The 26,422-nt window shown below is 42.3% G+C and overlaps 2 protein-coding genes and 1 long non-coding RNA gene across 7 annotated transcripts in view, besides 1 other annotated feature; 1 reads left to right on the top strand and 2 right to left on the bottom strand.

The window, feature by feature from the left end:
* Window positions 1-23,785, bottom strand: part of mld (molting defective) — a 38,247-nt gene extending 14,462 nt beyond the window's left edge. For 3 of the 5 annotated variants that reach the window (NM_001260360.1, NM_001043289.2, NM_001260359.1), the window contains exons 1-2: window positions 23,512-23,785; window positions 18,017-18,866 (exon numbers count right to left, since the gene is read on the bottom strand). In NM_001260360.1, coding sequence (NP_001247289.1) covers window positions 18,017-18,667 — 651 coding nt within the window. In that variant the 5' untranslated portion in view covers window positions 18,668-18,866; window positions 23,512-23,785. Of the gene's footprint in view, window positions 1-18,016; window positions 18,867-20,005; window positions 20,277-23,511 lie in introns of those variants that run through there. The other 2 variants (NM_001043290.2, NM_143016.2) reach the window with 1 other exon arrangement.
* lncRNA:CR46095 (long non-coding RNA:CR46095) lies at window positions 1,643-2,167 on the bottom strand. Its single transcript, NR_133444.1, has one exon. It is a non-coding gene; the product is annotated as a long non-coding RNA:CR46095 (long non-coding RNA).
* Window positions 14,564-14,748: a mobile genetic element.
* Window positions 23,786-24,277: 492 nt separating the features above from the next.
* Window positions 24,278-26,371, top strand: CG13625 (uncharacterized protein). The gene has a single exon (NM_143015.4). The coding sequence runs from the start codon at window positions 24,358-24,360 to the stop codon at window positions 26,299-26,301; it is 1,944 nt and encodes a 647-aa protein (NP_651272.1). The 5' UTR covers window positions 24,278-24,357; the 3' UTR covers window positions 26,302-26,371.
* The last annotated feature ends 51 nt before the right edge of the window (window positions 26,372-26,422 follow it).

The following is a 26,422-nucleotide window of genomic DNA, read 5'->3' as shown; positions in this document are numbered from 1 at the left end:
CTGCGTCGCTTTCATTCAATTCAATTCCAACGAATAGTTTACACACATCAATCATGCACATATATGTACATAGCTACTTACACGACCCTGAACCAAATCAGAACAGATTTATTATGTAGTCGAAATGCGTTTAGCGAACAAAACCAAATAATGCCGCACACATCTTAATTACCCCCACCCAAGCTAGATTCCAAAAAAAAAAACAAAAAGAAGAAAAAACTCGAGGAAAACGGAAAAACCAGGCAGTCGCTCTTCTGATGCCGCAAACAACAGGCATTCGTCGGGGAACAGATTCTGGCAAAACAACAGCCCAACAATGAATAAAGTTCCATTGTATAAACAAAAGATTCGAGTGCTAAAGTATCATAATGCGGGCGAATTTAGTCTAAATTGTGTAAGGGGCACACAAAAGCGAATTTCATTTTGCGAGGGGCACAAGAAAAGACCCTAGGTCTATTCGAACATGTAGATTGTTATCAGCGGGTTACTCAAATGTTTTCCTTTCCTAAATCCCTCTATGTGGGGGTTTATCCAATTTTTGCAGGGTCTGAATTGCGACACTTCCTTTAGAGATCTACAATTCATATGAGCCAGACGTACTGTAGCTTCACGTTGTTTTCTCAAACAGTATCTATTTAATTCCTTCAGATACTTCGCTTGTATCTTGTATCTTGTATCTCGTATCTCGTATCTGTTGCTGGTTGCGAACAGAAAACGAAACGGAAACTGCGATCCATACAATACTTACATACTTATATATTTAATCACAATGCCTGGGAATTTTATACTTTCTTTTCAAGTTGCGTATCTTGATTTATATTCGCATTATTTGTTTATTTTATACGCCACTTCAACTTTGTGGCACTTGAATACGATTTCTTTGATTGTTTAACTTGTTAAAATGCTGCGCTTTTTTTTTTTTTGCTGTCGCTCATGTGCCAGAGCTCGGTTCTTTTTTTTTTTGTTGTTCACTTTTATTATTTTGCCGACGACTCTTGTTTTGCATATTTTATGGATTCGCTTGAACTTGGCTCGCTTTCCGGATTTTGGCGGCAGACTTGGTTTTATCACAAAACAACATTTTCTCAGCTATCATAAGTTTTCGTTGCTGCCTGTACATTTCACACAAGTCGCATTAAGCGAAACATCTTGTTTAATTAACTTTTTGGCGGTGCAATCAAAGGTTGTTCTCACATATAAATAGATTAATCAGATGTGTAGATTTCGGCATTTCGGCAGATTGTGCATTGAATCGTAATTTTTATTACATTTACTTATTTCATTTATTTTTTTGTTTCCCTTGCAATGTCTAGTCTATTTCATTTCGTTGCCGTGCTGAATTTGTTGTTGCAATTTTTCCCTTTTGAATTGTAGACTGTATATTTTCACTATTTTTCCCGTTTGGCGACACACATTCTAGTTACAGCGACCCAGACAAACAGAACTGTGCTGCCTAGTGTTTTATTTATAAACTTCTCCCCGTCGAATCAACAATATTTGTTTTGAAAACTCTGCGGTTTTTTTTTTCTGCTTTCAAAATCGCGTTCGTGCATCCGCGTTGATTCGCTTTGACCGGAACATAAACAGATACTGACTCGAAACAAGGAAGCTCTGGTTTTTGGGCCGTCCTGGCAAAACCTTTCTATCTAATTTGATTGGAATATGCGCACAGGAGGGCGTCATCTGTTGGTGCTGCTGAATCCTGCTCCAGCAACCAGCTTCTGCTGCTGGTCCGTTGGTCCGCCGGCAACCGGTGGTATGTCAGTGGGGGATTAGGCATCCCCGCGGATCCCCCAGAATCCACAGAATCCCCTTTGTTCAGATGGCTGTCGGTTTGAGTTGCTGCTCTTTGGTTGGTTGGCTGATTGTTTCTGGCTGCCGTCGGTGGCTGCAAAATGTCAAAAGCGGTGAAAAATGAAGCCCACTGCCTTTTGATGTTCCAGTTGTAATTGTTGTAGTTGTTGCTGTCGTTGCTGTTGTTGCTGTTGTTGCTATCCTCCTCCTGACCGCCGGTGCAGCAAGTCGAATCCCTTTTGGCGGCCAGGCCACCCTCGGTATTAATTTTTCATTGGCGTGTGCCCGGTACAGACGGCACAGTCGTGGGTCGTACCGGTCGGTCCGGCCAGGGGGAATAAATCCATAAAACAATTTGAGAAATTAAACAATCAAAAGGCGTTAAGTGTTGCTGACTTTTGCTCGAGGGTTGCTCGATTACTTCCCCTCAACACCACACCACCCCCCCACCGCCTCGCGCGCATCACCGTGGTCTGATTACTCCGATGCGGATGAGGATGGATGCGAATGATGTGGATGTGGATATGGATGTGTAGATATGGATGTTGATGTTGTGTGCTGGGTGTGTTATTGCGGACCAGCTGGCTGGATACTTCTGGCCGTATTTGCGTAGTTGATTAACCCGGCCAGCGGACAGGGAACCAAGCAAATAAACCATGCATTAAGGCCTTGTCACACATCATAGCGGTTTAATGTGTGTTTATGTGTCGCCAAAACACACTCGCACTGCCACTTAAGTACTATATGAACCCTCTCTTTTCATTCTATTTTTTTACGCTTTTTTTCGTTTTTTACCGGGGCGTGGAGCGCATTTTATAAGCTTTTATAATACACTTGAGTGGTCCAGTCCAGCAGCTACTAGATTGCCCAAATTGCTTGCATTCTTTACAAGAGCTCCTGCTCTTTTATGTGCAAAAAAAAAAAAAAAGATATTTGCATACGAGTGGGATGACCAAAGGCATTCAAATTCCAGCCAAAATAAAAAAAAAATGTGTCCATAACATGGCAGGTAAACGTAGTTGAGGAGAGGAATTCCATCTCCAGGTACAAACAACTTTTAGTCAGAATATTTAATAAGGGTACAACATCGCTACTGAAAAGTATGCCATAAACTAAAATATCTGCACAATCGAGCGAGCAGCAGGCAAATAAATATCCAGCATGCGCTTCCAAAAAAAAAAAAAACAAAAACATTTGCAAACCACTCGGCACACTGTAAAAACCTGATTAAAACTGATAATAGCAGCGTATGCAAATCTACAAAATATCCGTGACACTTGAATCGAAATATACGAGGCAGGCTGGCTCACTCGGTTTGTTTTCTTATATTTATCTAATGTCAAACTAGACGAAAATATATAGCAAACAAGATGGGTAGTCTTAGCTATTCTGATATTCCTGCATACATATATATCTTCTGACACACGCAGAAGAAGAAGAAGAAGGGGCTCTCACGATCTTTTGTCTCGAAAGTGAAGTGTTTTGATATTTGCATATATTTGTTTTTGGCATTTGCCTGAAATTCTCCTCACCTTGCCGCTCATATCAATCACTTTTTAATTATAAACCTGGCGGCATCGCGTTCATTCCACACACTTTTGATTGCTGATTTATGAAAGCGTTGAAGTTTGGCGCGCTTTGCTCGCTGGAAATTATAATCTGCAGCTGTTTGGCGAAAATTAATGTGAAATTGGCCGGGTGCCCAAATGAGTTAAACAAATAAAGAGTGGCAAAAGCGTCAGACGGCGCGGAAAAGTGCACACGAACGCACAACGCGCTGCGTTACTCATTAGGTTGGATTTTCTCGAAAGCCATAAACAGAAATTGCAAAATGGCAGGATAAAACGAGGATGCACACATTATATCCAAACCCATTCCATCCAATACGACGCCCACTCTTGCGGTCTGTCACCTGCAATTTGTGTCGCTTTCTGGGGGCTTAGCATCCTCGCAAGGGACACAGCCCATATGACAGCGGGGATTTACCATTGTGAGTATATGTATGTATGTATGTATGGTATGTATGTATGTATGGTATGTATGTATGTATGGTATGTATGTATGTGTGGCTAGGCTACTAAAAGCAAAGCTCTGGTCCCAGGACGACAAGTGGATGGGGTTGGTTGGTGTTGGGTGGACATACAGCCAACACCATTCCCAAGCTGAAGAATATTAAGTTAATTCGAGCGTAAGAGTGAGTGTTTGGCCGGGCAAAGATGTTATAATGCGAGTAATGGATAACGCCAACCCGACCAACCAACCAACCAACCAAACGGGAAGTCCCTAATTTGTTTTCAAAAATTCCTTAGCAGCGGCCAGGCAAAAACCATTAAATTTGATTGCGGCAAACTTTTTGTTTCGAGCATTCCAGGCAGAAATGCGATAATGCTATGCAAAATATTTAAATGCGAATGAAGAGCAGAGTGAGTTTGTCACTGTAGGTTAAGCTAAGCTTATTTGCTTGGCTCCCCCCTTTATACTATTACTAATTTCAAAAGGCATATTCAAATTTTACCATGTGTGTGCTGCCTGCTGCCTGCTGCTTTTGCTGCTGCTGCCAAACCGAAAGTTATTGTATACAAAAAGTTAACTCTTTGACTTTCACCCGCAGGGCAGAATTGTATAGAATTGAATGGGTATGCGGTATGCGAATGCGCTTTGATAACTTTAATCCGATTGAATGTAATAAACTAAGCTATAGTGAGTGACTCATCAAATTATCGGGGATATGCCAGAAATATCACATTTGCACTGTATTTACCCAATATCGCTGGCAAAACACTCACTCACTCATGCCACATTTCACACAGTGGGAAGGCAGCAAATTACATGTTAAGTACATTAAAAAAAAGCCATTCGAAGCGATTGTTTTGGCTAATTTGTGTTTGCACTTCAGCGAATTTTCACCTACTCCCAATTAGACAAGTGTGAAAATCGCTCGAAACGTGCTAAAGTCCAACATATTGACATATACCAAAGGTGACAAAGACCATTTTACACCTATACACCATTTGTCTTAGAAGCCAAAATGTGCTAAAAATGTGCTAAAAGCAAAAAAAAAAAAAAAAAAATGGAAATGTCTAAAAACGATGATAAAACGATTTTTGCTCACATCCACACAAGCGACCCACATTCAAGGCAAGAGAAGATTTCCCCCAGTTCTTTCTGTTCGCAGCCAAACACTTATTTATAACCATAGGTATTTTGAAAATTTCACAGAAACCACCAAGCAGCAATATCTATCTATTCTATAGAAGCAGAAGGAAGGCCAAGGAATGGATTGAATCCCAAATAAACATTTATTCAAGGGGCGCGCCCACACAAATGACCAATGACCAAGCGTATGTGCATATTTAAAGAGGCGAGCAGTGACGTCGAGTGATAATCCAATCCACAATTGTTCATCTAGTTTCAACGGCGGCTGCCTTCTTGCAGCAAGTGAAATCATTCGAGTTGCATATACACCACATTAAATTCGGTGTGATTTGGAATTAGCGTGCTGTTGCTGATGATTTGGACGCAACACAGAGAGAAAAAAAGAAAACAATAAACAAATAAATGAAGAAAAAGACATAAAAAATTCCCAGTTGGTCGTGAGGAGCGGAGCGAAAGTGTCCGGGTGACTGAGATTGTGATTGGTGTATAAATAAACCAAGGCGATACATAATATAGCCTTTGGGATTGAAAGGCAAACAGCAGGAAGAACAGAGAATCGGGAAAATAAAGTCATCAACTCAGATACCGATCATCGTTGTCTTGGGTCCTCTTCTCCTTTTTAGCCAGAATGCCAGAAAAGGGCTCCTCCGGCTCCTCGTTCCCTGGTGCTTAAGCACATTTTGATGCCACTTCTTCGTTCTTTTGTTTTTTTTTTTTTTTTCATTTGGTATGGTCTGGGGTATACATGTAGACAGTGTCTCTAAATACCCGGCAAACCCGACTTGGAGAGTATTACGAGTGAATCGGCAATGACCTTAGCACGAGTTCTGGTTTCGAAGACGACAGCCAAGAAAAGGAGGAGTGTGGTTTTGGTCACCACGACATTGTTGTATGGCATGGAATGGAATTAAGCGAAACGATGACGATGTGGATTCGAGCACGAGAAGGTAACACGGGGGGTAACGTCATTAGCATTATGGAAATGTTTATAAATACTGCTCGGCTCGGCTCGACTCTGATTCCGATTCCGATTCCGATTTCAGTGCTATGTCTGTGCCTGGAACATTACCAAGTGAGTTCGGTTTGGTTTCTTCAGCGCCGTCTTCACTGAATCACCAGGTTGTCGTCTGCTTGACCGTTAGCAAAGTGGTCAGCCAGGTTAACTGCGCGTGCTGGCTACTTGACTTTCATGCCATCGTCTCTCTGGCCAGTTGCGAGTTCAATAAACCACGCTCTTAGTTGGTCAAAAGCTATATCTTTTTGGAGGCAGATGTGCAAGGGCAGGGGTGAGGAGGTGAAATAGTTCACTTCTTTATTATCAAGCAAGAGAGCAGGCAGTACACTTTCTCCACGAAACCTTCGACCCTTTTTGTTTTACTTTTACCCACTACTCTACGATCATTATACAAAACAATAACTCGATGTGGTGGTTTTACTGTAAAGTTTGTGCCGCGCGAAAGTCATAAAAACACGCATAGAAACGCAGAGGAGAGCGGAGAGATTCAACCATCCATCGGTTTTGGCCCGCCCAAAAAGCACATTTAAGTGGCCAAAAGAGGCTGCCAATTGAAACAAACAGCTGCTAGACGCTCGTCGCTCGACATTTTTTGTTTTTTTTTTTTTTTTATGGCTAGCACACATCGAGCAGGAAGTTTCAGAGATCGCCGGTGGTGGCTAATAAAGTTATAAAGCGGAGCTACGCCACACCAAATGACTTTTAACGCGGCACTTACGGTTTGGTTGGCTTTGGCTTTGGTTTTTGGTTTAGTTTGGTTTGGCCTACCACCAAAGCGGAACTATGTCTCTTTCTTTGTTTATTAAATCACAAAAAGTCAGCCAAGCCTGGCTTGAAAAAAAATTGCTTCCTTTCACTGCAGTTTTTAGTCACGATAATTGCGATACTTTGCAATTTTCTTATCTCTCGTTTAATTCGTCATAGTCGGTAGCACTGTGTAAATAAATTTTGTAAGGGGAACAAGGAACTGAACTGTGCTTCTTGGGTTTTAAGGTTTTAAGATTTTAAGATACGATGCCATAGATTCGAATGTTAAAGGCACTACGTGAGTAAATGGGAATGTTTAGCTTACAATTAGAACGTGTGTGGATATGTCCACACCACATTCTGGGCACAAATAAATGTCTCAGTCACGTTTGCGAGTGGATTAACTTAAAAAATTAGATTGTATTGATTTGGCCAATTAATGTCAGTCAACCCCTGGGGCCAAATGAAGCGCAACTAATTGCCCCAGGCCAGCTATGTTAACTAATGATATTCAATGACTTTCAATGGGTTTAGTTAACGAAATTAATGGTGAGAATGAAGGCTACTACTACTACTACTACTACTACTACTACTACCACCAAATTAATAGAAGCCACCTCGCATTGTTAAACATTTATTCTGCCACTTTGTATTTGGAGCTGTCAGGCAGGCAGGCAGGCAGCAGCATTGATTTTCCACTTGTTAATCACATGCTGATTAGCAATTGACATGTTTCCATAAAACTGAGATTACCAAACGCAAAAGAAACGCGAACTCTAAAATGAATGTGAAGTGGAAATTCTTGAACCATGAGAAGCACTTGAGTGAATAAATCCCTCTCTATAACACTTATGCCGCCGGATCTGATCCGAGGGATCTGGCAATCGAGGTGGGTGATTGGGTGGCTGGTTGGGTGGTTGAGTGGGTGGATTGTGTGTGCGAGCGCATAAAATGCGGATGCGGATTCACATTCAGATTCGCATTCGGATGTGGATGTGGATTTCGGGCGAGGTTTCGGGTGTGGATGTGGATGTGGATGTGGATGTGGATGTGGCTGTGGATGCGGAGTAACCGCAGTTGAACACACAACGCTTCCGCTTCACTGAAGCCCCAAAACGTACAATTGCACTTCTCTGTGGGCCGTGAAAACGAGGCGGTTGGTAGGGGGAGGAGGTATGGAATAAATGCAGAGACACAAACACTGTCTACAATGCGGCTTACATTTTCTGGCACGAAACTTAAATCAGATTACCATACAATAATAGTGATGGTGGTGGTGGCCACTGCGAAAACGAATTCAATTTGCCATTTGCTTTTTGCCCCATTGTTATCACTCAAAAAACGGCTTACAATTTCTGACGGCGCAGACAACGAGGCGCGCAAAATAAATATTATGCCAAAGTAAGCATTTATTATTTGTTTAATGATAGCGCCACGAATTGCTCTCTTCCGCCCTGCCCTCTGCCCCCCGTTCACCAACCCACCGAAAAAAAGAAATGAAACCCGCTACATTTTGCAGTAATTAAAAGTCACAAATAAATATGGCTATGCAGCAGTTTTTTTTACGGAACTACAACATTTAATTGTTATCTTATGCACAAAACTGTTACAGTTGCATTGTCAAATGCAGAAATAAGCGACAAAGAAAAAAAAGTTATCTCAAAACTGCAGCATATATATTTTTGCAACTTTAAGTGTGATAAATATGAGCAAATAGCGCCATTTGTTATATAATAAACCATATTAACACATAAACTTGATGATGATTGTGAAATGTATCGCCGAGAAATGGCCAAATTCAATTAAAACTAATTTTTCGGGAAATCAAAATTAAAGGCTAAGGCGAAAAGAAAAAAAAACAACAAATGGGAGCACACACACGTAATTGACCAATTTAATAGCTGTATAGAAATGGCCGAAAAGCAGTGGTTTCTACACTTAACCAGTACGCGGTGCTAACGTTATGTAATTAGCCCGCTTTATCTTGCACCGCCGATTTCGGCTTCTATATGTATGTACATATGTATGTATGTATGTATTTATATCCCGCTGTTTCACTTGAGGTCGTTCAAGTCGAGGGAGTAGATACGTACATATGTATATATATATATACATTTACGCCTGATTTTTATACGCCAGGCCATAACAAATTAATTAGGATTTCGGTTAACGCTTGGCTGAGATGTAATACAACGCAGATTGTGCTGCTCGGTTGGCTGGCTAGATTCACAATAAAGTTGGCCCAATTTCTCTTCTGCAGAAATTGGTGAGATCAGCGGGGTTTACATTAATCGAGAGTAATTGCAATCCTAACAATCGCTGTGGCATAGAAGTAAAATCTTTTTTTTTTTTCTTTTTCAAGAGCTCGAGTAATAATGGGATAAAAAAAAAATGTAACAATACGCCCTGATAATAATTCACTTCTTTCTCCGATGTTTTTCCACTCGAATACGCAGATACTCGAACAACTCGAATGCTTGAATACTTCAGTATTCGAATACTTGAATACTTCAATACTCGAATACAATCGCATGTACGTACAAGCGTGGCAAATCGCATATGCAGACATAGAGGCGGAAATGTGAGTGGTTATATTATGGACGGAAGGCGTTTGAGAAACAAACAAAAAGCTACAAAATTGAGCTCTTCGCGGTGGCAGGCAGGCAAATGAAAAGTAAAAGTCAAATAGAGCGCAGCAGCAAATGCAAAAAGCCGCCAGACAACGACAACGAGCAGTGAAAATTTCAAAGTTACGTACACACTGAGCTGAGCTTGTAAAAACCGGCTAAAAACCAGCCACAACAAAATAAGGCAAAAAAAAGAGACAAGAAAAGAAGGCCCTATTATGAGGGTATCGGAAATCGAAGATACAAATACGACAAGGTGTGTCGAACGCGAAATGCTCTGGCAACCGATTGATTGAGCCATAAGTTCCATATAAATACACTTTAAAATTGAATTGATTCGATTTGAATCTGATCAAAGCGATCCAATTGTGTTAATGATTTGCGCAAATCTTCAAATGCTCAAATTAACCTTCAACACTCGAGTTGGCTATTAAGTGGGTCGGATAGGCAGTCGAGTGGAACTTCTGTGCTGGTTTATTATCTCAAGGGTAGCAGCACATTCTATGTACATACTTCCTGCAATGCTCCATGTTATCAAAAGGCCATTCAGTCATTTACATGCTGCGTGTGCAAATCGAAGTCTGAGAAAAAAAAAGGAACCCCCTTAAACGGATCCGCGATCCCTTGACGCATACCCATACCCATACCCAGCCAGCCAAGTTGGTTATGCATTTTCCAGTTGATTGATCCCCGAGCGCATTTCCGCCACTTGAGAAACAATGACCTCTCGAGAAGTAAGCCCAAAAATCAATGGGAAATTCAATTACAACCCAATTTCCTAAAGGAACCGACACAAAAAATGCAAGGAAATGGCCGCCGGCCATATATGGTATGTACGTATCTATATATATGTATGTAGAATCTATAGCTTAGCGTGTTACTTGGCCAGTTCAAGCCGAAGAAACCCGCTGCGATACGTCGCATTCGACGAACTCAATCCCAAATGGCCAATGGGCCAGCAAAAAAACCAAAAACAAAAAATACATAATACAAAATACAAAATAACAGCAGCAGCGCCGGCAATTCAGTGCAGAAAGCCAAGCAAGCAAGCAAGCTACATAAACTGGCAAACCAAACCGGCAATCCAAACCAAGAAACCGGCAATCCACCGGAGCAGCGTATTGGAGACCGACCAAACTGAACTGGAAATGCCAGCAAATCCGAGTTGGTGAACGGACACGGCAGTCGCGGCGGCCACCACCACGTGGGAAACTAATTCATTCAGCGGAGCGGTATAAAACTGAACAATCTACACTGCGACAAAGTTTCGCTGCTGCGAAGGGGCGGCGGGGCGGGGAAGCGTTTCTAGGATTAAGAATTTCACAATGGCAACGAATCATAATGGTTCGAATGCAATAATCCGGAAGGTATGCATTATTTGAGATGTGCTATTTTTAATCAAAATGGGATCAGCAGCAAGTTCGAGCATTTAAAACGTCATGGCAATTTTAATTAGTTTGTATAAGATTTTCGAATAAATTAAATTCGCCAGAGGGTGAAAATGGAGCGCAGGCACATTAGAACAGCTGCTTATGCCTTTCGATTTGACTATGGAAACGATTAAAGTGTCGTGACGAAATAATTGTTCGAGTGTATGAAAACAAAGAAATACAAATCGCCTAAAACCCGTTGCATTTTATGACTTGGCAACAATTATGCCAAGACGCAGAGAGAAAAGAAAAATCCAACAATAAGACCCTGCAATGACAAAAATGGGGGGGTTTTTTTGTGGGTGGAGGAGGGGGGTCTCCAGGTCGATTGTGGGTGATGTAGGGGTGGGGGGGGGTGGTTGGTATTGGACTGGCAATAATAATAGCGTGGAAAATGGGTTAATAAAATAATATTTTATGAACTCTACGCGCTCGAGTTTCGCCAAGTTCTGCTGCAGCTTTGGCAAGAGCCAGGCGACACGGGCCAGTCGCTAAATAATACCATGCGAAAAATTGTAAAAGCAATAAACAAAAATGAATAAACAGGGTGGGGATTACACGGGTGTTTTGGACCTATGCTCCCCCTGTTTATTTAGAATTTAAAACCTGGTCATAGGCTTTCAACACCAGGCGTTGCAATCAAAGGTGAGGTGGTGACGACATAAAATGAAATGAAATTGTGTGTGTGTGTGACAAAAAAAAAAAAACAAAAGAAAATCCCCGGCAAATCGAATTCCGATCGAAACTAAAGGGGGGTAGGGAAGGGGATGGGTCAGAGCGAGGGTGTTAAATAGCAAGAATAAATAAATAAAAATATGCACGTCTGCATAAGGTACACACGCTCCATTCCGTCTCGTTTCATTTAGGGCTTGTGGCTTTGACAGGCCCGTAAAACCGATACGGGAACCCATCATGCAGCAGGGAATGGTATAAATGTGGTGGTGGTATGAGTTGAGGTGTGTGCGTGTGTGTGGTGCTCGGAATTCTTTGGAGGCCACTAGAAGACCGGCTAGCCAGTCAGCCAACCAACCAACCAACCACGTACCTAGGCCATCGCTCACCCACACTGAACATCCATAAATAAAATGAAAACTCCCCCGCCGTAAAGGGGAATCAGTGATTTTTATGAAAGATGTACGACCAGCAGCACTTGGGATGCGGATCTGCTGGATGCGTATACGGATGCGGATCCGTGGCATTGTGAATTACATTGTGTGCGATTTGTGAGTACGCCCTCTGTTTGCACTTCTGCCACCTAATTGAACCTTTCAAATTGCTCCATAAGTACTGATCAAAACAACCCCTGGACGGTGATAAGCAAATCCCCCCCTGCTCGAGTTCCATTGTCCACACACAAGCACACGCACTTATGTACGGTAGTTTCCCAGGATGTGATTTCCATTGTGATTCGTTTTGGTTAATTAAAGCATCACCCGAAATACAATAGATCCATTGACTAAACTAAACACATCATTCCACATTGGTGCTCATCGGGTGCCAGGTCGACAGTGATAAGCGATTTGTATGAATTGCCCAAAACACTACCGATGTGATAAGCCCACAATCGGGGCAACAATCGAATAGGTCGACCGTGATCGCTTTGAAATTGGTATACGTTTGTGTGTACTAATCGATCTGTGATTAGTAATTTAGCTATATAAATTGAAAACGTAATAGGCAGGTACATTCAGGGTGAACAAATGCAAGCTGACGTCGTTGCAATAGGCTAACCTTTTGCATGGAAACGAAAATAACAAATCTTGAAAACGGATACTTGAAATTTAAGTGCTATTGATATGCCTTTGTAGCAGCAGGCAAAGCAAATTACCCTAATAAAAGTATAATCATGATTACTATTGATGTGCATTTATTTCAACGCAAACTAATTATCCCGAACCTACACACACAAACACACATACAGAGGCACATACAGACACACACACAGTGATCACAGAAAATTAAAACTTGGAAAACTGGGGAAAATTGAAAAGACCTTTGAAGTGGAATTTATAAAACGAATTAGCCTAGAGAGCGATTACTGTGCCCCCCAAGTCGCTTTAATTGAGATTAGCTCGCTAGATAGACGATCTATCTATCTATCTTTCTTTCTATCTATCTATCTATCTATCTATCTATCTATCTATCTATCTATCTATCTATCTATCTATCTATCTATCTATCTATCTATCGATCTATCTCTCTATCTATCTCTCTAACTATCTATCTATCTCTCGATCTATCATTTCAAGTAGGCGTCATCGGGGATTCAAAGTTCGTCAGAAGAGGTCAGGCACATGAAACTGACGCAATGAAAATTGTTTTGTTTGCTTTCATTTCGATATCATCACTCGAACGATCGCCGATCGTCAGCTTAGCTCGACTCTATTTACTTTGATGGCTTGCTAGTTTATTGTATAATTTAATCGACATTTTACGAGGTGTAATTAAAAAAAAGGTGGCAAAATATGAGCTACTACAAAGTTGCCAAATCTGAGTTGAAAAACTGGAGCTGCAATCGTCGAGTGCGCTAAACCGACATAAATAACACTCGTAAAGAGATATAAACAAACACACCCTCGAAACTAGCTTGTGTCTATCCATCCATCCATCCTATGTATTTCCTTTTTTTTTTCGAAATACATTTATTGAAATCTCGTTTCTATGGTTGTCAAGTGTTTAGAAGTGTAGATAAGGTAGCCGGCGAATGGACGCAGCTAATCTTGTGCCCCACAACTTTAAACTTGAACCACATGGCGAGATACGAAAAGTGCTCCGCTGACACTGTTTTCTTTTTTTTTTTTTTGGTCAAGTAAGATAGCTGGAAGTAAAACAAAAAAGAAACAGGTATACCGAAAGAGATTCTGGTTTTTAATGCAAGGAGATACATTCCCGGCGGCCAAATGAAAATGTTTACAGGCCCCGCGTGTAATGTAATTTAAATGTTCGAGTATATTTTTTTTTTTTTTGGCCACTCATTACATCGCATTCATCTTCAAGATGGCCCGAGAGGATCGTGCCTCAAAAAAAAAATGTGGCAGGCATTCACACCTCTTCTTCTCTCTTCTCAGATTTCGGTTTTCAAAATCCCGATTTTCGGGGCCTTACTCACTTACTTACTACAATCACACGCACATAAATAAGTACGGTCGAGTTATGCGCAGTCGGATAACACGCGTGTGTAATCATCATTAATGTCAATCGTATGGTAGTCGTAGTATATGGGGCTTAAATGGAAATAATATGCCTGCCTCTGATCATCATGCGATAATAATACACTTGAATTTGCTTGATAAAAGCGTGCATAAGGCTAACCGATAAATAAATAGTGCTATCCGATAATTACGTGTATATAATACAATCCGCACTCTCTTTGATTGATTGCACTTTTACAATATTTACAATATCTACATAAACATATAATATAACATAACATACCATACCAGTTCCATCGCACACATATGCCACATGTGCTATATGTGTGCTATATGCGCTATATGGGTGTCGTAAAGTCGAGGTAATTGCCTGGCGGCCTAATGAGAGATTTGTCCGGCAATTAATACGACTGGTCGCCAAGCTAAATCGCTGGAACGACTCCATTGATGATTGAGGCCTTTTTGCGGGCAAAATGAAAATGAAAATGCAAATGCAAATGCAAAGAAATAACAAACGCACAGCGAATGTGGCGGCTAACGAACGAGAGTGAACTTTGAGGCGTGCCGCCCGGCCAAAGAAAGTTTGCTTTCATGCAAAGCACATAAACAGAAATACAAATAAAACTATAAACAATACAACTACAGTATAATTCGCTTAGCTGCCTCGAGTACTTTGCACAATGCCTCGATGCAGGTAACTTAAAAATGCAGCTAACTTAATTTTTTTTTTCTATTTTCTATTTTCTATTCACACAAAAAAATGGAAAAATAATGCAGATATCTTGCCGATGCAGCTAACTATCGATGCAGCTAAGCGAATTATACTGTATAAACTGAAAGACGAAAAACGAAAGTCTCGTTTTATTTTGCCATTCAATTGGCAGGCAAAATACACATATCCCGGAAGCGGTTTCGAGAAAATCATCATCATCATTATGATCATCATTCCACCACGTTTTCGCAATCGAGAACTTCTTTTGCTTTTGTGCTTTTTGTAGTGCTCGGGCAGGCGGGCGCGTCAATTAAAAGCAAATCAGGAAAGCAATTTAACTGCAAGATCATAAATCCGCTTTGTAACGTGCCAAAGTTCCATATATCGTCAAGTGGGCTTTACACCACATCGCACTTGTTATTTGTTATTGTTTCATTCTTTAGCCGGTTTCTGTATAACCCAATTGCGACGGAGCGTCGGCATATTCTCGCACTTTCCAACTAAACTAATTAAATAAACAATACCGCAAAAACTCGGAATTCGAATAACAAATCTCGCCGCCAGACGAAAACTATGCTTCTTTTAAGTCATTTATCAATGCGTTTTGTCGGCAAACAAACCGTATAGTGTGTGGATATATGGATATAACCGGCTGACTGCTGGCTGCTGGATTAATTTATATGATTGCCGGTTAAGTTTCGTCGGCCTGCAGTCCAAAACTTAGACCCCATAAGGTCAAAGCATTTTTAATGCAACACCTTGAGAATCAACGGTCACCACCAGCGGCAATCCAGTAGTGGCACACCACGAATGCGAAAACGAATACGATTACGAATAACATTCGACCAAAAAAAGAAAACCCGTTTTCCCAACCCCTCCTCCGCCACCATCACCACCGCCATGCGACTTTTATTGGTAATGAGTGAGTAGTGGAGCAGCAGCAGCAGTAAGAGTAGTGGAAGTGAGAGGTGTTTTTGGCCGATGGCTACCTGGTCGTGGCAGTTCCTTCTCAATGGGGCAACACAAGTAGCGGGTGCCGTATAATTGGCCGGAAAGTAACGTTGACGTTGGCCACTCTCTGCAATTAGAGGCCTTCCATAAAGCCAAGATTTAAGTTTGCTATAGTGGAGTGGAGTGGAGTGGAGTGAAATGAAGTGGAGTGGAGTTAAGTGTAGTGCAGTGGAGTCAAGAACGCCAACTCGATGACCGAAAACAAAAGGCTCCACCCTGAATGTTTATGGCGCCCAAGGGCCGAGAGCACACACATGCAAACTTGCCACACATCCAGGCACTGGCACGCAACGCAATGTGGCATAAAGTTAAGAATAGCAAATAGGTAACAACAACAACAACAACAATATTTGTGGGCCATGATGGAAAGGCATTGGTAGCACACCATGGATATACTCTTAAAACGTGAGCTCTAGAACTAGCAAAGTTCTCATTGCCTTCTCAACAAATATAGCAAATTGTTTGGCTTTTGATTAGATTCAGTCTGATAATGATAAGGAGATGGCCAAACAATTACGCTGATTTAACCCTGATAAAAGCCAGGGGGGGGAAAATAATCTGATTTATTCACCAAAAAAGAGCAGGTTAACAACAATACAAAGCAACGAAATCTGAGAATGGGTCGCCTTTTCCCCACAGCTTTCTCTGGTCAAGGAAAAAACTTGATGTGCCATTGAATGGAAAAGGAACCCAATGTTTATATACGTGACACGCAGAATGCAACAACGCACTTTCTTCCCAAACATGTGGCCCTTTTTCTCTCTTTTTGGCCAACAGCGCTGATTATGAATCTCATTGCCAGCATTCCAGTCATTAAAGCTGGACAAACGATTGGATTGTTAAGCAAAAGGGTCAACCCAAAAGTCACGTATCATTAAAAAACAAAAAAAAAAAACAAAAAACAAAAAAAAAATGAATGTGGAAAGAATTCGAGACAGATGAGTGTAACCAAAACAGATAATTGCTGCCAACGAAGCTATCTTGATACAGCGTCATAAAATCCAGAAAATTCGTCGGTTCGTTGGTATTAGAACAAATAAAACGAGAGAGACCGGAACATGTTGCTGATAAGATAATGGATTATTTAAGCCCTTTTCAAAACATACATTACGCAGACAGGCGCGCTGGGATGTGGCCCAAAATTAATATTACCATATCTTCTGCGGTAGCAAATTGCATGTGAAACGGTTGAAAACCTTCTGCGGCATTATAAATAAGGCCTTATTTATTTACTTTTGGTTCTTGCGAATGGCCAGACAATTTAATTTATTTGCCTGCATTAGGGAAAATAACATATGAGCGGGGAGCAGGGAGCAGGGAATTCTGGGTGCCCAGAGATCCTGGGGCGGAACAAAGGCATGTCAGAGTAGAGTACAAGCAAGTTGTGCCCATTCTACACACAGATAGTGAGTCAGTCACTCAAGTCAGATGAGGGAATCGAGAACGTCTGGGGAATTTACACGCTAAAAACCTAGTACATAGTCCAGTCCAGTACACTCGGCGTCTAATTACTTTAATTAATACAGAAAAATATTAAGAGGTGTTTCCGCGCCTGTACAAATTGTCAGTTGAAATTTCCATATTGCTATTATACGAAATGGGCGTCTATTAGTTGATCTATTAACTTTAAAATATCACAGAAATTAAAAACAAATTATAATCAATCGGGAAACGGGTTTGTTTTACCGATATCCGATACCCGATATCCGATGGTCATTATTTTTTTTCCACAGAACATGACAATAACAACCATACATTCCCAATTTGCTGCCTATTTCTCACTACGTTTATTTATGTATGACATGCAAATCTTCAAAAATAATAAAATCCGAATTAAGAACGAATGGTTCACAACATGGTAATGGGTTTTTTCCACAGCATTTGTGAACTGTCTCAAAAAATAAAATCACACTTGCTGGCAGCGGAAATGTATGGAAATCTTGGACACATTGGCCCAACCGCCCAGCCGACCGATGTCAAAGTTTTCATTTCATAGATTTCAGTGACATTTCCTATTAATAGAAGGAAATATTCATTTCCTATTTATAGAACTGCACATCTATGACGTTTCGCATAGCTCGATTAGTTGAACTCAAAACATCCATTGGTTAACATTACTACGCTACACTGTGCTCCAATACTTTCTGCCCCGAGTTCTCAGTTATTGCATGCGTGTAGTAGAATAAATCACATTAAAAATTAAACACGACCCATAGAAACTTTTCGATATGCTCTGAAGAGAACTTGATTGGGTGGGTGGCCGTAGTGGCCAGGACATCTAGCAGTTGCTGCTGAGCAGTTCATAAAGGACGTCAAGGAGCGGCTATGGATGTGTATAGTAGTATAGTAGTATAGTATATGGTGTTACTTACATTGAGCATCCAAATGGTCATCTCCTCGAGGACAATGTCCATGCTGCTGTGGGCCCCGCTGAGGGTGTAGTCGACGGCATTATCGCTGCTACGACCACGTGGAGCGGGCGAAGCGGATGGAGCGGTGGTGTTAGTGGTGCGACGCCTCATGGGAGACGTGGATGTGGAAAAGGAGGTGGATGAGAATGAGGCGGACGCGGGGCGTGTGGATGTGGACAACGTTGTAGCTGCTTCTGATGGAGATGATGTAGCTTTAGTCCCGGGATTTACTGGATTTGCGGACAATGTCTGTGGAGTTTCGGTTTCTGCTTCTGTCGCACATGTTTTTGCTAATGTTCCCGATGATTTGTTCGATGCCACTGATGCTGCTGCTGATGCTGATGCCACTGTTGTGTTGGCCAGTGTTGGTTGGCTGGCCTCGAATAAGCCGAGTAATTTCAAATCCCGTTTGCAACAGCATCGGCAAATGCGAGGCATTTCCAGTAAATCCTCATCAGCTGAAGCACTGCCACCAGCAATCGGTGGAGAAAGTTGCTCTTTGGAGGGTGCAGTTGATATCGCTTCTGCTGTTGCTGCTGTAGCTGCTGTTGCTGTTTCTGCTGCAATTGAACTCGCAGCTGATGCACTGCGTCTTCTTCGGTTGGCACTCATTCTGTTTTAGTTGCTCTCTCGCAGTTACTTAGTTTAATTAATTTAGTTTATTATTTGTAGCGCCAGCTTTTCGTTCTCACACGATGCGAGACACCCACGAAATTGTGTTTTGTTTATAGGGTTTTTTCGCCGATTTGTTCTCTCTCTTACAATGACGTTGCTTTCGTTTTGACCACGACTCGTCGACCACGTTGTAGACCTAAAAAACCAGAATGGGCCAGAAAGAGACATGAGAAACAGATCGGTTGGGAAACCTTTCGCCGCCAGAGCCAATTGTGCGTGTGTGTGTGGAGTGTGTGTGTGTGTGTGTGTGTGAGGCTTGAGCTCGACTTAAACTGCGAGTTTGAGTTTAGAGCGGTTCGCGTGAGCCAGTTTCTTTTAGTAGGCCAACAAGAAACCAAATCAGAATATATGTATGTAACTGGCGACGAAGCTCATTATCAGGGGGAAAAACCGTGGTTTTTCTGCTTTTCAGTTTCCAAATTCTACACTAAACCCAGCTAGTAGTCGATCGGTTTTAAGGTTTCAAAACTCTACACAGAGATTTAATGCGATACGATCGATGTTTACGAGTTAACGAGACAGTTTCGGACTTTTTTCGGACACTGGCATTTCTACTTTTTAGTATCGTTAAAAAAAAAACGTAGTAATTGGATGTTTATTATGAAAACAACGCGAAAATAGCGAAAGTCTGCACTATATTGCCTTTTTTGTTTTCCGTCTACACGAATTTTATAGCATTTCCATTAATAGACTTGTTTTGGTTCGTTTGAAGATACTACAACTGAGCATCGAAATTATTATCAATTTCGAGACCGCATTTCTATTTACGTATTTCGGTTTTCGGACCAAAGTCTACACTTTCATGTGTTGGAAAAGCTATAAGTATATGGACACAGGTATTCCCACACTTCCGTTTTATATTTTATTTTTCGGCTTTTCTTTCGGTTTTCGGTAAAAATTCTACGTACGCCCCGTACACCTGCCCTTGTGTAGCAAAAATAAAACTCTTTGGCAAATTTTCTAGCCTTTCGGTTAGATATAACCCGCTAGAAAAGAGATTTTTCTATTTTGTTTTGCGTTGATTTTGAGTTTGTTGCTGTTGTTGTACGTTGTACTACGTTGTTTTGGTTGTGTTGTTGTTGCTTTTATAGTTGTTACAGCCGATGTGAGAGAGATTTTCTCGAAATGATCAAATTATATTTTTGGCGGCGGCCTTTTGCGCTCGCACACTCGCACAATCAGACGGACACACACGCACGCACACACTCACACATGAGTGTTTGTGTGTGGGGGGGCAGGAATTTAAATTGATGAATTAAATGCAGGAAAACGCACACAAGCACCGGAATTTAAGTACGTCGGCCAAGAAATCCGTTACTTTTCCAATTAACATTGATTGCCGTTATTTGGCACAATCACAAACAATCGCCAATAAAAAAGACCCGTCGACGCGATACGATTTACAAATCTTTATTTTTGCGAAACGACACGATATGAGATTTCGAATTCTCCGCCAATTTGTAGCGCCAACAAATAGTATTTCATTAGCCTCGAGAGGGAGGATCGGGCGGTGTAACCGTCGCGTTGGGAATTTGAATCGAACTGAAACCGCCTTCGAGCGAGCAAACCACTTTTGTTGCATTTCGAATAGCAGCGGCTGGAATTAACATGAGCGTAACAGTGCGCTGTTAAGCGGCTTAAGAGAGTTCTACCTCTCTCTCGCTCACGCTCGCAGCTCAACATGTAGCACAGACTCAAACCGTGGTGGGTTTTGGCATACTGTGCATTTGAATACTTTTCCAAAACATTACAATTTAAACTTTTGAAAAATCTAACAAAAAAATTTACATACAACAGAGTCAGAAAAGTACTGGTTATGTTGTTCAAAGTTCAAAGTTGCAACTGAGACATCAATAACAATAAGTAAGTATGCACGAGGTTCGTAAGTTACTGAATATATTCCAGTCACGCCCTTCCAAAATTCGATTTAAGCCGGGGGTTTTCCGGTGTGTGTTCATGTAGTAGGCAGGAAAATTTTCCGAATTAGTTTCTATTCTGTGTCTTAGGCTGGAATGACACATTAAATTTTTGGCATTTTCCGGTGCTCATGTACGCATGCAATTTAAATGTTCGCACAACGAATTTATATCATACTCGGATGACATGGCAAGTGGCCTACACAAATATTTTGACCCTTTTTTTTCCTGCTTTCTTGTTGAACCCGCTGCACAATTTTGGCCGAGCAGCTGTGAACGATTAATTCTGGTAGATTGACTATTGTCGCTAAAAAAATAACTTAACCTACTACTCCATTTGCCTGCTAAATAGTTGGAGGGGTAGCAGCTGTCGAAATTGATAAAAATGAATGAATGAATGAATATATAAGCCTGTAGTGCGCCGCTTTGCATAATTCAATGTTGCTGCTAAGTGTTGTTCATTTAATTGGATTGCGGCCAAAGACCCATTAATAAGCGAAAAAGTTTCCGTCCAGGCTTTAAACAAGTACCAAAGAAGTTAAACTGTAAGTTATGCAAAACAAATGCCGGGGGATAAAAAAGTTATAAGTCCGCGCGCCGTCTACGAGTAATTCCACAATAATCCGCACATTTTTCCAGGCCAGCCATACCTGGCGCAATTTCATTGTTCCGCCGTTGTGCCTTTAAATGTCCTTAGAATACCTACTGCATATAGGCAGCTGCGGTGGTATCCATCGGTGTACTAGTAACTATAGTAACATCTTATGTCTTATGTCTTGTGTTTTAAATGTCGACATACATATATGTACATATGGTGTATTCCAAATTTACATACATATGTAAGTGTATGCGCGCTACAAACTGGCCATTATTATAATTATAAGCAAAATCTAAGGCAAAGCTGCTTTAATTATTGGCAAAATTATTATGTCAGCTTATGAGAAGCAATCGTCCTTTGGTGTAATTAAGCAAACTGTCAGTGTAGCGTTTGGTAATACAAGCGTATAAATAAATTATTCGACTTCATAACACGGCAGTAGATTAATGATTAATTATGTTGAAAATGTCACTTAACCGGTCGGTAGCTTTAATGCAGCAGTTCATTTGGGCCATAAATTGAGCAGTTTGTTTGTTTGTTTGTTTGTCGCTCAATGTTTAAATTTTGCCCCATTACCGAGGCGAAATGGTCCCTTTGTGCATTCCACCGAATCTCGATTGCAGGCGAACGCAAATAGAGGACTAATTGATTTAATGCTCCTTACTTTCCGCCATTAGCAGAAAAATTTACCTTAATATGAAATCATTGCCGTCGGCCGTCCTGTCCTTGCTCAGATTTAATTATGTATCGAGGCGGACTCAGTTGTGTTGTTGCACCGATTTAAAGGCGAACATGGCATGGCATGGCATGGCAGCCGTAGTTTCTTTGCATGATAATGATGCGATGTAACAAAGGTCCTTAAATTTTATCTATGCGTCTCAGTAGGAAGTTGGAAGTGGGTAGGCACAGTGGCATGTGCGTATGGTAATCCCCCATTAATTAGGGTACACATTCGAGCTGTTGTTCTATGGCCTCCATAGTTGTCCTAATCATATAATTAGGAACGAATGCCAAAATCGATACTTTTGAGGCACTTTCATCCAGTTGGCATTAGATCTAATCCACTGGTGGCTTGGTAAGGAAGCAGACGGAAACGAACGTACATGGATTTTCATGCTAATCTGGGGGATTCGTTAACTTTTCAAGTCGGTTATGAGTAAAAACAATACACACTATGTACGTATATGTATCAAAAATGTTTGCTATATGAGCGCACGCGGTGTATGCTTCAAAGGTAAGAACATAGTTATTTTAACTAAAATGGTTAAGGAATGGCACTCCGTTAACTTTCGAAAGTCATCGAAAGCGGAATGTGGGCGGTAAGTGCTGTAAGCGCAGACTCAAACCTTTGTAAAGAATTTCGAAAGGAATTTGAATTTATACACAACTATGCGGCGGGACAGAGAGGGCGAGCGAGTGGGAGCGAGACAGCAGCGGCATGGAGAGCACGTTGAAAAAATCAGCTGTTTGTGGGACAGCACCAAAACAGAAACAGAGATGGCAGAAGTAGAGCGCGGCAGACAAAGCAGCGAGAGCGAGAAGGAGACGCGCGTAAGAGCGAGTGCGTCAGAGCGAGAGATAATGAAGATGGCAGGGGGAGGGTAAGGAGGTTAAGCACGCCGTGGGCTTTAAATTTCATGAATGCGAGCGCAAAAAACTGGGCAAAAAGAAATGCGAACAATGCAGAAAAAGGGGTAATGGAGAGAACGCAACCAAAACAACGGAATATAATAAGAGCGCTTTAAAAGCTCAGTTAAGCGAATTAATTTGCATGCCATTCGCGCGTTCTTGCACTCAAAATGTGAATATGTGGGTGCCCCCGACCCTTTGCTTACCAACACCACCGCCCCGCCCCCCCCGCTTCGCTCCTCCACAGCCCTTTTTGACTTTCCCCAACGCTTTTCCTGCCAATTGTTGTTCGTCTCGGGCATTGTTGCTGCGTGCTCTTTGTTTTTGCGCTTCATTTCATTCGTCACTTAAACACCCCTCGTCACTTAGTGCCCCCTACCCCTTCCCCATCAGACCCACTGCCCCCCTGCCGCACAAAATGCAACATCCTGGCAGCCATGTGATGCCAATGCCGATTCCCTATGCCGATTCCACACAAAAAGGCTGCAGTAAGAGCCCTCGAGGACTTTCCACTTAGTCTCCTGAAGAGAACGCGCCACTTCAGAGTTTTCAGGAAGTAAGACAAATAATTGCCGTGGCTCGATTTAATCCGCCATTTAAGCGCATTTAAGCCGCTTATTCGGCTGCTTAGTACTTACGTTTTCTAGGAAACAGAAACATTCACCCGAAGTTAATCCGCCGCCGATAACGCCGCCGCCAGCAAAATAAGGCCGGCGGCCCAATTAACAACGCCCATGCAACACGATAATTAGGTGCAACTTTTCTCTTCTTCGATCACATAACGAAAGTTAAATGTAAATGGGCTTTGGAATTCACAAATTTTTACGAAATTTTCTTTTCTATGCGTTTCCTGCGAAATTTCTCTCAGCGGAAAACACGCTGTGGCGAGTTTGAAGGCTTCACCAGGAATTTGTTGACTTGTCAGTGCGCCTCGAAGTTAGTGATGCGCAGGCGAATGGCCGCAAAAATAATCGCATGAATTTGGGCAAATTGGTAAGCAGAGTGCACTCGTCTATTGATGAGCAGCAGTTTTATTCAGGCAATTAGGTGCATTGAAAACTTCCAAGTGTAAATATTTACCTTAATTCCATAACATAACTGCCTTATCGAATGCTTTTGGTTAACAGTTAGTCACTATGGCGCGCAGAATAATTGATTTAAAAATTTGAAGCGCAATATTACGTTTTAAGAATGTAATGATCAATAAATGGCAAGAAATCAAATCTACATAATAATATATGCTATCATATTGAAGAATGTAATGAAAAACAAGCTTAGTTTATATAATTAATTAAATGACAAGTGCATACACGCTGGCGTTGCCAGACTGCTGCACATTGTTAACTGCGTGCTGTTAAGCGCAGCCTAACAGCACTCAAGCAGTGCGTGGCATTTCGACACATACTATGAACGGTAACATTGAGCACATAAAAAACGTAAACAATTCATTGTAAATTACAATTTCCCGCTTTTATTGCACAAAAATGTCCATGCAAAAGGCCAAAGTCATCGACCAGAAGGAGTACCTCAAGAAGTACCTATCCGGCGACAAGGAGAAGAAGAAGAAAAAGAAGGAGAAGAAGCACAAAAAGAATTCGGCCAACACCAAAGTGAAAATCATCGATGACGACGCCTACGAAAATGATAATCTGGAAATGGACGAAGATCTACTGCTGGGCGGCGAGGATGCGCCTCAAATTGTGGGCGAGTACATCGAAGAGGATCCCAATGTGCGCAGCAAGTGGCGCAACATTGCCGTCAAGGATGAAATCAAAGAAGAGCACGAGGAATCCTCGCCAGCAACTGGCATTCGCATCAAACAGGAGCCCTTGGATGAGGAGCAGGAGATGTGGGGACGCAAGGCGACAGTTGTTAAGGTTAAGGATGAATTCTCACCATCCAGACGAAGTTCACCCGTCAGAATTAAGCAAGAAAAACGCAGCAGCTCTAGGGATTTAAGCCCAGCGAGATCGAGTAAGCCAGCAAAGCGAGAAGAGAGTCCTCAAAGGGGGCGAAGAAGGGCGGGAAGCTCAGATCAGAGTCCCACCAGACGAGGGCGAGATGGCGATCAGTCTCCGCCACGCCAAAAGCACAGGGATTCCGATCAGAGTCCACCCCGAAAGGCCAGGAATGGCAATCAATCGCCAGTCAGAAAAAGGCGGGATTCCGACCAAAGTCCGCCAAGAAAACGAACGGGAAAAGCATCACCCACTCGAAGGAGAAGGGATTCCGATCAATCGCCACCCAGACGCCGCAGAAGTAACTCCGATCAGAGTCCGCCAAGGCGACGTAGAGACAAGGATTCAACTCCGCCCAGAAGGAGGAAAGATTCCGATCAAAGCCCACCTCGAAGGCGTAAAGCAGACGATCAATCTCCGGTGCGAAGGGAAAGGAAAGACTCCGACCAAAGTCCGCCTAGGAAACGGAGAGACAATGACCAGTCTCCAGTGCGAAGGAGGCGGGATTCAGATCAAAGCCCGCCCCGAAGACGCAGAGATGACAAGCAAACGCCGCCAAGGAGGAGAAGAAACTCCGATCAAAGCCCGCCAAGAAGACCCAAGGATGTAGATCAATCGCCACCGCGAAGAAAACGAGACTTCGACCAAAGTCCAACCAGAAAACGAGACAAATCACCACGCAGACGTCACGACTCCGACCAAAGCCCGGCCAGAAATCACAGAAGTCGAGAGCGCAGTCCACCGCCTCGTAATCGCTTCAAGGAAGAAAGGAAAAGTCGCTGGGCCAAGGCATCGCCCAGCAAATCAGCATCTCCACCTCCGACACACAAGCCGAAATCCACCAAGACACTAGATGGCAAGAAAGCTGGACTGCAGGATGCGAAATCGCTGAAGAAGGAAACCGACGAAAGGCGTCGACAAGAACATGAACTATTCGAGAAAATGTCCAGCGAAATTTCCGGTCGTGATGGCGATGTGCAGGTGCGCAGTACTCGCAGAAAGGGACACCGAGCACGAGATGCCGCCAATGAGGATCCCGCCGAGCAGGGCCGCAAAGAGGAGCACGAGAAAAAGAAGAAGGAACTGTACGATCGCTGGGGCAAGGGGTTGAAGCAAATAGAAGATCACAAGTCCCGCCTGGAGGAGATGGTCCATGAGGCCTCCAAACCGGTGGCTCGCTATGCCAACGACGAGGATCTGGACAGGCATCTGCGCGAACAGGAGCACGCCGACGACCCGATGCTGGAGTACATGCGCCAGAAGCGCAAGAAACGCGACCAGCAGGACAACAAGCCGGTGATGCCCAAGTACGAGGGCAGCTTTCCGGAGAACCGATTTGGCATCCGACCAGGATATCGCTGGGATGGCGTCGATCGATCCAACGGCTACGAGCAGCGTTGGTTCGACAAACAGAACGAACGGCGGGCCGTGCAGGATGAGGCCTACAAGTACAGCGTGGAGGATATGTGAATGTTGCAAGCGTTGTTTGCTTTCGTGTTGCAATAAAGATGTAGGCACTGCCTGTAAAAAAGAAAAGAGCAATTACATTGATCGTTTTCTTTGTTTTATTGAATTATTTTGGAAAATAAAG

This window comes from Drosophila melanogaster, chromosome 3R (assembly GCF_000001215.4).
Source record: "Drosophila melanogaster chromosome 3R".
Taxonomy (NCBI): domain Eukaryota; kingdom Metazoa; phylum Arthropoda; class Insecta; order Diptera; family Drosophilidae; genus Drosophila; species Drosophila melanogaster.
Note: the sequence above shows the minus strand (reverse complement) of the source record. Positions and strands in the feature narration are given on the sequence as shown.